Consider the following 14,911-nt stretch of genomic DNA (forward strand, 5'->3'; position numbering starts at 1 on the left):
GATCTTGTCCAAGATAAGCCATTTAACGTTATTACTAATTTCTATATAGCCTCAGGTAATAAAAAAAAAGAAAGAAAAAAAAAAAAAATTTCAAAATGACTGAAATCTAAAAGTTCAATAAGTTCGATTAAGTGTTAAACTTATATATCGTTTTTATATCTTTCAGGATATTAAAATTCGATCGAATGGTGGCCGATGTTAGGTTGTTATATCTGCGGTGTTGCGAAAAGGGAAAAAGTTTGTTCGGACAAACGAGAGTTTCAAAAACGCAATAGGGTGAGAAAGAGAGAGAAAGAAAGATGGAGGTGATGGGTGGCGGAGGTGGTGGTGGTGATGGGAGAGGGGGGGGGTGAGTAGAGGGCTGGTAATGCGACTTGAAAGAGTTTCGACATTGTAGTCGCGTTGGCGAGTTGAGAACATTGACCGGAATCTCTTTCCTCTTCGTTCGATTTTTCTCTCATTCTTTTCCTCTATGTTGGTACGTGAAGAGAGAGAGAGAGAGAGAGAAAGAGAATGGAAACGCCCCTCGCAGCTTTTCGTCTTTGGTTAGTCGCGCGAACGGCCGAGAGAGGAGACACGGACGAATTCATCTTTTATTCATGTCCTCGAACTGTGTGTGCGCTTTTTGATGCGAGACGAAATCGGTTTCGCGTGAGTTTAGAACGACGGAACGTACACAGCCACGTAATATTTCGAAAGAGGTGACGGAGAAAAAAGAAAGGAAAGAAAAGGAAAGAAAAGAAAAGAAAAGAAAAGAAAAAAGAAAGAAAGACAGAAAGGTAGGAAGGAGGTGGAAGGAAGAAAAAAAAAAAAGAAATTCTTAAAAGGAGAGTACGTGATCAATTCTTTCGTTTAATGGATTACGATGTTTTGAGCCGCGAGAACGACGAAGAAAAAAAAAGGAAATAATAATAATAATAATAATAATAATAATAATAATAATAATAATGATAAAAATGAAAAGAAAAAAAAAAAAAAAGAAAACAGAACGAAGCTCGATATATTTTAAAGAGCTTTGAACTTTCGATGTTTGTAAGTATCACTCGATACACAAATGCAATTGCAAGTGTATTTTCGTAAGTTTACAATAGTGTACGAATGAGATATACCTTTTACAAATAACATGGTGAAATATCGTACTATCGTTTCTCCGATTGCGATTTCACTCAACCTCCTGATTCTTATAGCCATATATATATATATATATATATACACACACGACACACATACACAATATTTTCTACTTTTACGTATATGAATCTTTGAGAGAATACAGTAGAGTGAACATTTTGAAAGTTCCATCTGAAGAGATTTCTTTTGGAAAGAGAGAGAGAGAGAGAGATAAGAGAAAAAAAGTAAAAAGAGACGAAAAGAAAAAAGAAAAAGAAAAAGAAAAATAATAAAAGGATATCGAATTACAGTCATCTGAAAATAACAATTGTCTATTAGCTTGATTCAGATTTTGACGAAGTTTTATTAATAAATCAATGAATAAAATTTGGAATTCGTTAAAATTATGTACAGAAGCGAAAGGTTACTACTTGTCTCGATGCGAGTTGAAAAGATAGAGAGAGAAAGAAAAAGAAAAAGATAAAGAGAAAAAGAAAGAAAGAAAGAAAGAGTGACAAAGAGTGAGAAAGAAAGAGAGAGAAAAAGAGAGAAGAGAATATGTATGTACGTAACCTAGATTTTCATCTCCTTTCGTCTTTTTTCTCGGGAAAAAGAAACGAGTCACGGTATATATAAAGAGAGAGAGAAAAAGAGAGGGAGAGTAGTAGGGAGAGAGAAAGAGAGAGAGAAAGAGGCACATACTCACACAGAGTATCGGTTTAACACCTCGGCTTGGAAAAATATTCCGAACTTTCCCGTGGTTTAAATTTGAGGTGCCAAATCCAAGAACGATATCGAAAGATAGACTAAAAATTACGAAGGAATGTTCTTATTTTTTTGAAAGATATCGATTTTAATTTGAAAATTTTATTTTCGTCGATAAATTTATTCTTTATTACTCCGATATAAATATAGAACGTGTAAAATATTATTAGTTATGTCAATTATAGTCAGTGAAAAAAATTTGAAGAACTCGATACACAAGCGATATTCCCTTGAAAGAAAAAACGTCCACGAAAGAGAGACATAGAGAGAGAAAGAGAGAGAGAGAGAGAGAGAGAGAGAGAGAGAGAGGGTGAAAGAGAAAAGAATTACAACGTTCGACTGTAATTCGTCGATGTGAAATATCTCGACAGTCACGCCTTTAACAAAATGAGATAAAAAGGAAGAAAAGAACGAAGAGGAAAAGTAGGAAAGAGAAAAAGTAGGAGAAAGGATGGAGAAAAAGAAAGGGAAGAAAAGGAAGTAGGTAGTAAGAGTGGTGGCGAGCAATTTATCTGAAAGTTAAAGGGGGGGCGGGAGTGGGTGGAGGGGAAGGGGTTGTAGAATACGAGGGGGAATGAAGAAAATTAGCGGAAGCCACTCGCGAGAGAGCCATTCGTTATCGAGGCGGCAATAACGCTGTTCGCTTTTTCGCACTGCGTTACCGCGATAAATCCAACAAACGTTAATGTTGCTAGAATCTAAAGTCAAGTGTGTTACCGGGGGTTTGAGAAAAGGAATGGAAGAGGAGGGGAGGCGGGGGAGAGCTTGTGAATCCAATTAAAGATTCAAGAAGTCGTAATGCATTACGTAGATAATCAATCGTAAAGAGCTCTATTCTTAACAAAGAAGTACAAATGAGAATGTGTAGAGAATACGTATAGAGAAATTAACGATTTCATCGTGAGATTAACACGTGGACGTTCGTAATAGTACAAAGAAAAGAATGGAAGGAATAAAAAAAGAAAAAAAAAAAAAAATAGAACAAATTATCTTATCAAGAGATATAAAGAGATAGATATGTATGTTCGTGAAATTGTAGGACGATAGGCATCCATGTGTTAGGACTAAACTATTAGGACAATTTTATTTCGACCTAGCAAATATCTAACGGGGAATTAGTAAACGACACGAGAGAGAGAGAAAGAGAGAGAGAGAGAGAGAGAAAGAGAGAGAGAGAGAGATAGGGAGAAATAGTTAGGAAGCAAACACACAATGCACAATTAGACAATAGAAGAACATACATGTATACAGGTATATCTAGTTATTGTGTATATATATATATATGTGTGTGTGTGTGTGTGTGTGTGTGTGTGTATAGTTTCGGTCGTCTGCTATAACATCGTGCTTTTTGTTTCGAAACATTAGGAAAAACCTTCGATATATTGTACACCAACGAGCAACGAACGCATTGCAATTTACTCTCGTTACTATGGAGAAAAAGCGTTCATTTTTATTTTTTTCCTTTCTTTCTTTCTTTCCTTTTTTTTTCTTCTCTCTCTCTTTTTTTTTTTTTTTTTTTTTTTTTTTTTTTTTTTTTTTTTTTTTAATTTCTTCTTTCTTTTTTGCTCCGACAAGGCTCAACGAACGAAATAGAAGTAGGTGTATATATATATATATATATATATATATATATATATATGGTATGTACTGGAGTGGTTGATAAAAATTTAGAAACTTTGCCGTACGGCTTAACGAGGGAACTCACTCGACATTTTTGTCGCTCTAACAAAGGATTTACTTTAAAATTTATTGAAAGCGGATGTTTCGTATAATTTTTTTTAGAAGAAAGAACGAAAAATTCACATTCTCGTAAAATTTGACGAATGTACCTCCTCTCTTTTCCTTTTCTCTTCGTCGTACACACACGCACACGCACACGCACTTATCATATATATATATATATATATATATATATATATATATATGTATGTATACATATATATATATACATGTACGTCTCATACAATTTCGTCGATTTTCATCGCGTCCCAACGATCACGGCTGCATGGAAACGGATATTAAGTGAAAATCGTTGGAATAGCTGGAGTCGAGAGAAATGAAAATTGGAAATACCATTGGAAGAGTGACGAGAGATAGCTGCAGTATCGAAAGTTTTTTCGCCGACCTAGAAAACCTTAATTTGAACGAAGTTTCACGAAAATATGTATGTAGAGAGAGAGAGAGAGAAGGAGAGAGAGAGAGAGAGAGAGAGAGAGAGAGAGAGAAAGAGAGAGAGAGAGAGAGAGAGAGAAAAAAACGAAGTAGGAAAAAAAAAGAAAGAAAGAAAGAAAGAAAAAGAAAGAAGGAGTAACGATGGAGGAATAACAAGTCCCTTACCGTTCCAGCTCCAGGATCGGTGATTTTGCAAGGTAAGACGGCCTTGCCTCCGCTTTGAGCAACGACCTCGCTGATTGGTCCTTCGAGGACGTCATCTCCTTTACCTTCGAGACCATTTAACGGCTCGACTATATTTTTAGAACTCGACTCTTGTTGATGCTTCGCATGACTCTCTGAAATAATCAAACGAATTTGTCTCTCTTACATTGCAAGTAACACTCTTAACATTCTATTTCTCTGTCGTCAAAGGAAAAAAAAAAAAAAAAGATAAATAAAAATAAATAAAAAACATTCATATAATAACATTTTTTTACTCGTTATTCGATAATGTATATAATACAATTGTATGAAATAATACGAGGAATATCTTTTGTAAATGTTCTTAACAACGTTTTTGAAATATTTTTTATCTTTTAAATTCACGAAATAAAATCTTCGTAATAATATTGAAACGATCTGAATCGAATGCTTTTCGATTGGCTGATAAGAATATCTAATTATAATGAAACATAATATATATATAGTCTGTAACAAAAGAGGATATACATGCATACATATATAAGTACATATGTACATATGTACACATGTACGTATTCACACATCCGTATTATTAACATCTTAATTTTCACGGTAGGACCACACTAATATTATGGGGGCAAAAGAGAAAGAGTAATCTAACGATGCGATACGATGCAATGCGATGAAAGCGAGAGCGACCGTCTCACTTTGAGATTAATGCCGGTACCATCGCGACGATAACGCATAACCGGGCTATGGTCTAAGTGGCTTAAGTGAATAACTTAGTCACAGCAATTACGAGGGTCTGCCCGCTACGTTTGCCAGGGTACCAAGTACTCCCGAAGCTGAATTTCCGTGGAGATTCAACTAGAAACTCTTCTCTTTTCCCCTCGGCCCTGCATCCTCTGTTTCACTTCTGTCTCTCTCTCTCTCTCTCTCTCTCTCTCTCTCTCTCTCTCTCTCTTTCTCTCTCTATGTCTTTTCTCGGAACAAAATTCGACCTTCGAGCGACCCTTCCCTCATTCCCTCGTTCACACAAAATAGTAGTAGAGCTAAAGCCTAATACAGAAAACTGAATTAATTCGAACCCTCTTTATAAAAATAAACTATCTTCTCTTCTCATTTGTCCTGCTTCGTTTATTTTTAATCATCAACATATACTGAAATCTGCCAATTAGAAAGTAATAAGTTTTTTACATTTCTAAATATTTCATGTATGATGATCGAATTATATATTTTGCCGCTTGAGAAACAGAGACGGAGAAGGAGTGAGAACAAAAAAGAGAGAGAGAGAGAGAGTGAGAGAAATAGACAGGGACAGGGAGGGAGGTAAAGGCGAGATGTTTGCAAAAACTTCAACTTTCCTAATTAACCCGACATTTTCATTAACTATTAATGCTACGTTAAATCTCGCTTTGATACGAATGAAGTATTTATATATACATCATTTAAATAAAAATTTTACCTACATATTTTTTTGATATATATATATATATATATATATATATAAAAAAAATATCATTGTTATCGCCTTTAATCTCAAAAAGAATGAGCCGTATTTCGCAGCATCGTTGAAAAAATTCGACAAAGAAAATAGAAATAAATCTGCTTGAAATAAATCGATTAATTAAATGAACCGGATTACATTAATCCGATTTGTTTCTGTCATTAGATTATTATCTGTTTAAAAACGAAAAGAAAGAAGATAACGATGGAACGAACGAACATATAAATAATCGGAAATTCCTGTTTCTCGGAAAGAAAAAAAAATTAGAGAGAGAGAGAGAGAGAAGAGAAAACAAAAAAAAAAAGAAAAAATAGCCAATGAATTCGGACGGGGATACGCCTTTAGTCGGATTCTCAAAATTGGAACCTCCGGTCGATTAGCGTTCGAACCGAATGCAAGATTAATCTCGAGTAACTTCGAAAAGTTCGTTCGATTCGTGAACCGTAAAACGGTAGCGTAAAATACCGACCGGCATTCGTTTAATTAAATTTTTAATTAGATCGAAGGCTAGCTGACGACGACGACGACGACGACGACGACGACGACGACGACGACGACGATGGTCGGACACTGCGTTGACCTAAATTTGAAGAATTTTAAGGATTTTATTTCTAACAAAAAAAAAAAAAAAAAAAAAAGAAAAAAGAAAAAGTAAAGAGAAGGAAAACGAGAAAAAAGAATTAAAAAAGAAAATAGATATATATATATATATATATATATATATATATATATTATAAATAAAAAATAAAAAATATATTATAGAAAAATAAACGAGGAGAGAAAAAAGAAAAGAAAAGAAGCGTGGGAAGAGAGTAGAGAAAAATGAAAAGTGGATACTACGTTTTGATTTTGAACTACGTTATCATCGTAAGTAGTAACATTTTCGAACAAAGAAAACTTGTAAAGCGTGAAGATACTCGTAAAAAAAAAAAAAGAAGAGAAAAAGGAAAAGAAAAAATGAAGGAACGAGAAAAATATCGGGAAGAAATCTAATCCGATCTAATCTACTCATGTCCACGTACGCGCTAGAAAAGAGAGAGAGAGAGAGAGAGAAAGAGAGGCTTTATGTGCCCTCTACGAATTTCCATCTCGCTAACGAGGTAAAAGTTCTCGTGGTTCTCGGCAACATGATAACCGGAAATTACTTGTCAGCCATCTCTATAGTATTAAAGCAGAGAATTAAGAAAGTGTATTGGCGTGCATGTGTGCATATCAAATTAGCAATTTATACAAATAAGGAAGATCAATTTTCATTATCGATACGTATTGATTGATTTTTCATTTAAATAATATAACGTCAATTATATAATAACAATTGAATTTTTCAATCATTTCTTACTTTTTTTTTTTCCTCTTTTATTATTTTATTATCATTTCTGACGGCTTAACATTAATTATGTATATATATATATATGTGTGTGTGTGTGTGTGTGTGATAGAGAACGAGAGATAATAAACAATTTACAGTAATTATTATCGAATGTTTCGCGTTTTAATTAAAATTGAATCATATATATATATATATATATATATATATATATATATATATATATATATATATACATATCTAAGGGGGAGGAGAAAAAAGTAAAAGGGGAGAGAAAAAAATGGGCCGCAAGAAATGATAATATAATATTATTTATATAATAGTATCTTTTTTTTTTTTTTTTTTTTTATATGTGTGTCTTTTACATACCTGTAAAATAAAGATGTATTTCGAGTAGGAGACCAACCAGGATCAATAAAGTTTTCATGATGATCTTCTCCAATTTGATATCGTACGTTTAATATCAGCCGCCGACTGTAATGAAAATAAAAGGGTGAGATTAAAATTGTCTCGATAAAGTTCATGAGATAAACAAATAAAATCAAAGAGAGATTTTGTAATAATAAACATTATGTTCTTGTAGAATTGAAGAGAGCAACAGGAATGTATTAATAGCTTTTACAGAGGGTAGACCATCGACTCGAAACACTCGATATAAACTACGAGTTATTTGAAACTTTAGAAAGGGAGAGATACAGGGAGAAAACGAGAGAGAGAGAGAGAGAGAGAGAGAGAGAGAGAGAGAGAGAGAGAGAGTAGAGCCGATAAACTTTCGAATTCGCAGAGACCTGTCTGTATGGGTTTATATCTCTTTGCTTATATGTATATCGTGAATTAACTGCAATAGTGACGGTGTCTATATTCCATCTAAATTTTCCAACGTTATATACGAACAGAGAGAACTCGATGAACACGACATGAATTCAAAAGCGAATTAGTAGTACGAACTCTCTAAATGTAATGGATCTCTTAATCCTTTCTCATTTTTCTTCTTACTTCCACCCCTCGCCATTCCTTCCCACCCACCCACCCTCTCTCCCTCCCTCCCTCCCTGCCAATCCCCTTATCGGCGTGTATAACTTGATTCACTTTGTTGCTCCTTTTATGATTACTATTTATCGAATAGATAAATGAAAAAAATACTAAAATGAATAAAAATAAAATTAGAAATTAGGAATAAAGTGGGGGAAAAAGAAAAAAAAAAACGTTTGTATAAAAACGTTTGATGATCGATAATCGTTCAATTTGATTTCCGAATCTTGTTGAAATTTTTAACATGGTACTTTACGTCGAACGAAAAAGGCTCGAAAACTCTAAACAGGGTTTGAAAGAGAAAGAATGGAGTAGTCAAAGGGAGAAGAATAGCCAAGGGAAATGAGTAGAAGGGGTGGGTGACGGGGGAAGAGCGAGGGTCAAACAAAGGGATTCTCTGTAAATCACACGCGAGGCGTTTCTAACGTGACATTAGCTGGTCTCTCCGACAGAAAGAGAGAGAGAGAGAGAGAGAGAGAGAAAGAGAGAGAGAGAGAGAGAGAGAGAGAGAGAACTAACCGTACACTGCACCCTTTCCATAGTCAGACCTTTTTTGTCGTGAACGCTTTCAAACTAAAGCACCAAAGCTCTCTAGACGATCGATATGGCCTGAGTACTATGGTCCTTCCACTCTCTTCGTTCGGATAACGTGTAAAGAAGATAAAGAAGGATAAACGAGCCGACTAATCAACAACATACCGGAAATTCCAACGACAATGTTTAGCTTTTAAATATACATATTATCATTTGTCATTTAATGTACTCTCTTTCTCTCCCTCTCTCTCTCTCTCTCTCTCTTTCGTTCCCTTTACATATAATAAATGATTAAAAAAAAGAACGATATTGTTTAATAACAGATTTCTTCTTCTTCTTCTTCTTCTTCTTCTTCTGCGTCGTGACCTTTATGTACTATTTATATACGTTTGGAAATTCTAAATTGTCCTTGAGAAATTAAAGATAAACAGACGTGCGGTATCAGTTTGTTCCGTGAGTATACATACACATCGATCTCTCTTATTTCGTTTTGTTTTCTATTTCTATTTTTGTCTTTCATTCGACGATCCTAGTATACTCTTGTTGCCTTACGTTTCTTCGTAGTAAATTTTTAAACGATTTAATCGATAATTGAAAATAGAGAGAGAGAGAGAGAGAGAAAGAGAGAAGTACGAACGATTTTCTTTCGAAATCCTCTTTATTTGCTATTCGACAAGTAGAAATAATTCGATCATCGTTGAGTGATCTTCTTACGCTACGTTTTATCTTTAATGAAAGAAGAACAACTGTCAGCGTACAGAGAAACGAGAATATCAAGATAGATATATCGTATATTTCTAAGTTTTGAGAAATGTATTATTCTAATCGAACATTTTGATTTATCAGATATCTTTTAAAAATCACGTGATCAAGAATATCATTGAAGATTCCCTTTTCTAAATTTTTTTTTTTTTTTTTTTATTTTTTTTTTTTATTTTTTTATTTTTTTAGAAGAGACCCATACTTTTCTATCGTTTACTTCGATTCTTTTAATTGGAAATCTCTCGTCGTGATCAATACGAGACACGAGATATCTTAAAATAATTATAATTCGACAAAATATATTTATAAAATTTAAGATATATTAATCTGTAGGACGTATGAATAGCTTTAATTATTAAGATCAATTAATAAGAACATCTCTAAGGGGATCAATTGTGGAAATAACAAATTTTTACAGTTGTCGTACGATTATCTTACGATTAAATCGTAAAAAAAAAAAAAAAAGAAAAAAAATAGAAAAGAAAAGAAACAAGAACAAACAAACGAACAAAACTTGCCAATAAGTCACTCCAATTAAGGATTAATAGTTAAGGCTAAAATAATCGTATGAGATTGAAATTAGATTAAAAGCTCGTATCTATTTTTTTTTTCTTTTTTTCTTTTTCTCTTTTTTCTTCCTTTTTTTTTTTCTTTTTTTTCTCTTTTCTTTTTTTTTCCTGTAGATTCAGGAAAGGCACGCGCGTTACATTGAGCACGAGTCTGCGGTTAGCTGGACCAAACCGTTCGTAAACCCGACACGAGAACCATTCGTTTCGAACGAATACATACGTGAGAGTTTTCAAAGTAAACATAGTGCCCCAGACCAACGGCGGTTTTCAATTCCGCTCTGAGACCTCGAGCGGTATTTTCAAAACCTTCAACGAGAAAGAGAAGAAAGATGACCTTGCTCGTTAAACGGCAATGCGGTTAGCGTCTTTGAAAGCTTCTCTCGTATATGATGAGATAAGATAGATCAAAATCTGCTTTCATGTTTCACTTTGCCCATTAAAGAACTATCACAATTGTTCTTAATACTTGATTTACAATTATCAAATATATATGTATGTGTGTGTGTGTGCCTATATAAATAAACATATAAATAAATAAATGTATATATATATATATACGTATATATTTATTTATTTTTCATTAACTCGTCATCCTGAAATCAATAATAAATTTGAGGGAAATAAATTGAAATGTATATTTCTATGATCAGTTATCAATCAAAGCCAATGTAAATAGTTAATATAAGAAGAAAAAAAAAAATAAATAAATAAATAATATATTAAAATTACGAAATTTCTCGTAAAAACGACGGATGGATTTTTTTTTTCTGTATTACAATATTAGCAAAAAGAAATCGATTGATATATCAATATTCGTATAATTACAAACGTCAATTGTCAATTACAATTTGTTGATATTGACAAAAAAAAAAAAAAAAAAAACAGTAGAAGAAGATAAAGAAAAAGATAGAGGATGACGAAAAAGGTATCGAGAGAGAATAGAATCAAATTGATCTTATATGATTTAGAAAATGAAACTATTATTTCGAGTATGAAATTAGTAATCAATTTATGATGTTATAGGAGTATGCTTTGGTCAATTGTAAAATGGTCACGCGAATTAAAGAAATGTATTATTTTATAAATTTTATCAGAACAATGGCAACGATTCCGGTGGTATAAGCGATTCGTTTCCGGTCAGGAATCCTTTTAAATATTTAACAGGACGTCCGAAAGCAATCGCGTGTTCCGTCGAACGGCGTACCTCGTCGTCGTGGCCACTCTCGAAAGCATGCGAGATTACACAAATTTTCTGATGGAATTTATATGTAACGATTTATCCTATCTCTCTCTCTCTCTCTCTCTCACACTCTTTCTCTTTCTCTTCCTCTTTTTGTCTAAAAAAAAAAAAAAAAAAAAAGAAAAAATAAAACATATATATTTTTTTTTCATTAAGAGTTATTAACAAAAATTTCGATATATTTTCACGAAATATTTCATTTTGACTATAATCGTATAACAAACGAGACGATATACATACATACATGCGGGCATCGTTTTATCAAACACGTCATTTCCATTGGCTAATGATTTTTTTATTGGATTACAATTTCACGAGAGAAAGAGAGAGAGAGAGAAAGAGAGAAAATCTCATGATCGTTATATTCGATACGATTATAACAATAAATACGATCAACGTACGATAATATTCATGTCATACATATGACGAGTGACATTATACGATTATTTATGAAACAAGTGGCATTTCTAATGCATCGTATTCCCGAAATATCATATACCCCTTTGTCCATACATTAACGTGTTTATGGAATGATCCCAGCTGACTTTAACGTAACTGACAGATGATATTGTATAATACATATATAGTCAAGAATAAAATTAATAATTATAATGTTAATAAATGTAATAATATAATGAATGGCTTCGTGTTTTAACTTGTCGACGATTGATGTCACGTTCGAGAAAACTTAACGATATATTTCACGTACATTTCGATGCTTCTCTCTGTTCGTTTCGTATGACAGAACAAAAAAAGAAAAAAAAAAAAAAAAAAAAAAAAAAATAAGAGAAATCTAGAAAAAAAAAAGAAAAAAAAAAGAAAGGAAAATAATAATAATAATAATAACTCGAGTGGTATATCTTATCGATCGACAATTATTCTGTTCCCGTTAAAAGCGAGAAAAAGAATGGTGAATAGTCTCGTATAGTTAATTGTTTAATCGTTATATATACACCTTGCGTTCCAATTTCTTTCTTCCTTCCGCGATAACACCGTAATTCGTGGAAAATTCGCGCAAAACAATTTCGCGGTCTACGAGTACGCGTGAAATACCGTCAGATACGTGGCTTTTATTATTTTTATTTTAGCGTGACACGCGGCAGGAAGCGTGACACGCAGGACGAATCTTTTCGGCGAATTCTCATCACTCTTTTCATCCCTCTTTTTCCACGTTATTCGACCGAGCGCGAAATTAAGAAATATTTCCCAATTTCTTTTCTTTTTTCTTTTTCTTTTTTCTCTTCGTTTTTTTTTTTTCACCTGTCCACTTTCTGATGCTTATCTCTCACTTTGCCTTTTTTCATTTTTTGACTTCCTCCTCCTCCTCCTCCTCCTCCACTTCCTCCTCCGTTTCCTTCCCATTCCCTTCCACTCCATAACTCGGACGTTTAATTCTGATAGATTTTTGTCAAATCGTTTTTTATCTTTCCTTTTGTCCTCTTTCTTTTTTTTTTTTCTTTGTTTCTTTTTTTCTTTTTCGAAAAAAAGATAACTCGGAGAACACCGACGTAATTCATAAACCTCGAAAGATCATATCAAGTGACAAAAATAATTCGGGAATTCGGTGCAGATCAATAAATCATATTTCGATCTTTATTGGTTGATTAGATCTGATAATTCAAATTCTATTTAAACGATGAAACTAAAATAACTCGAGAAATTTCTGATGGAATTTGTGAACTTGAAAAATTTCCAAAATTATTCCGACATGAAAGCTATTGTAATAGACGATATCCGGCAAACGATATTTCAAATAGTTATGATGCCTTTTCTCCCTCGATTAAATTGAATATTTTTCCATTGAATTCAAGATGAATGAAAAATAACTCGAAGTCCGAATTCTGAAGCGCGAAAAATTCTTAAACTTTGGACATTTTATATAATATCGAGATATAGAAGAGGGTTAATAAAATTAACAGACGATACTTGAGATAGTTCCCGATCCTTTTCGTTTCATATATATCAAAATGAAAATTTCCAATGGTAAGTTTAATTCACGATGAAAAGTAAGATAATTTTGATTTTAATTTTGGATATTGTAAAAAATTTGCAAACGAATATCCGGCAAATGTTATTTCGTTATAATATTATCTCGATTACTATTCCCGATTAGAATTGAAACGTCTCGCAAGTCTCTCAGTGGTGTTAAAAAAAAAAAAAAAAAAAAAAAAAAAAAAAAAAAAAAAGAGAAAAAAAAAAAAGAGAAAAGAGGAAGATGCGAGCTCGTTTGCTACCCAACCTTTATTCGAGCGCTTTACTGTTACTCCGTAGAATCTGATATTTCCCTGGTGTAAAATTTTTGCTATTTATGAGACGCCGAGGTTCACAAGCGCCGTCCCGCGAGAGTCGCCCCAAAATTACGATGAATGTGACATCTTCCGTTTCCGCAGTAGTCTGCACCCCTCCCCACTCCCACCCTCACCCTTCCTCCACTCCTAACCACATGCACTCATCCTCCTCATCCTCCTCATCCTCCTCCATTCCATCCTCCTCCTCTTGCACGTTCGTTCATTTTGTTGTACGAAGAGCCCTTTCGCTGTTCGTTCGTCCAAAACGAATTCTGACGGAATTATTAAACGATAGAATTAGCAAATATACATTTTTTTTGTCTATATATTCTCTAAGATATTCATACATACAACATACATTCATTCATATTTTTATTCCTTCGTTTCCCCCCCCCTCCTTTTCCCCCTGCCCCTCTCTTTCTCTGTTTGTTTCTTTTTTTCTCTTCTTTCAACCAATGGTCTTGCAGTAATTTAAATTCATATCGGTAGGTCCGATCGTATAAAGTCCAAATTACACTCGTTTTTTGTACCATATATAGATACCAATATACGGATACATAGAGGACATGGCGTGTTATCCAGAATTTAATTTCCCTCTTACCTCTCTCTTTCTCTCTCTCTCTCTCTCTCTCTCTCTCACCCTCCCATCCTCTATTCCCATCCCCCCTTTCGTCCTGCTAACGAGTCATTTTCCTGAGACGCAATACGCTTATGTATAATTTGTTCGATCGAAATCAAAACACGAGTGCCGTATTATTCACTGAACCAATTTTCAATCTCCTCCTCTATCGAATTAGTCGCCAAGTTGAATGTTCGATCGATGAAATTTCACTCTTGGTTCGAATAAAATCAAATGACACGAAGATCGAATCGGTACTAAGCGCAAAAAGATTTCGTGTGTGATTTGAGAAGAGAGAGAGAGGGAGAGAGAGAGAGAGAGAGAGAGGGAGGGAGGGGAGGGAGGGAAGAAAGAAAACAAAAAAAAAAATAAAAAAGCTGAAAGGAAAGAAAAACGATCCTCTCGATCCTCTAGCTTTTAATAGTCATACGATTTACATACTGATATGAAATACATCGCGTTACGAGTTAGTATAATCAGTTTTCTAGCGAAATGTAGCTTTGGGAGAAATGAATTCTCAGTGGAGTATTACGAGGAAGTGTTTCAAACATATGTATATATGTATGTATCCTATCTATCTATTTACGTATGTATGTATGTATATATGTATGTATATATGTATGAGAAAATATAGAAAGCAACTCTGTTGCTTACTTTTCGTATTACTGTAAAACCTGATTTTATTCTAATGAATTAAAATTGGTCATAAGCAGGAAAAAAACCTTTATAATTATATCAACAAAATTATTGCCGATTTAATAATAAACAAATTTAAAGATGTTATATATATATATATATATTAT

General features: G+C 33.4%; 1 protein-coding gene across 3 annotated transcripts in view; it reads right to left on the bottom strand.

The window, feature by feature from the left end:
- The window catches only part of LOC124956670 (igLON family member 5-like), a 72,406-nt gene that overhangs the window by 13,161 nt on the left and 44,334 nt on the right, over positions 1–14,911 (bottom strand). For all 3 annotated transcript variants that reach the window (XM_047512797.1, XM_047512799.1, XM_047512800.1), the window contains exons 2-3: positions 7,434–7,538; positions 4,213–4,385 (exon numbers count right to left, since the gene is read on the bottom strand). In XM_047512797.1, the coding sequence (XP_047368753.1) occupies positions 4,213–4,385; positions 7,434–7,491 (231 nt within the window). In that variant the 5' untranslated portion in view covers positions 7,492–7,538. The remainder of the gene's footprint in view (positions 1–4,212; positions 4,386–7,433; positions 7,539–14,911) is intronic.

This window comes from Vespa velutina, chromosome 23 (assembly GCF_912470025.1).
Source record: "Vespa velutina chromosome 23, iVesVel2.1, whole genome shotgun sequence".
In the NCBI taxonomy this organism is placed as follows: Eukaryota; Metazoa; Arthropoda; class Insecta; order Hymenoptera; family Vespidae; genus Vespa; species Vespa velutina.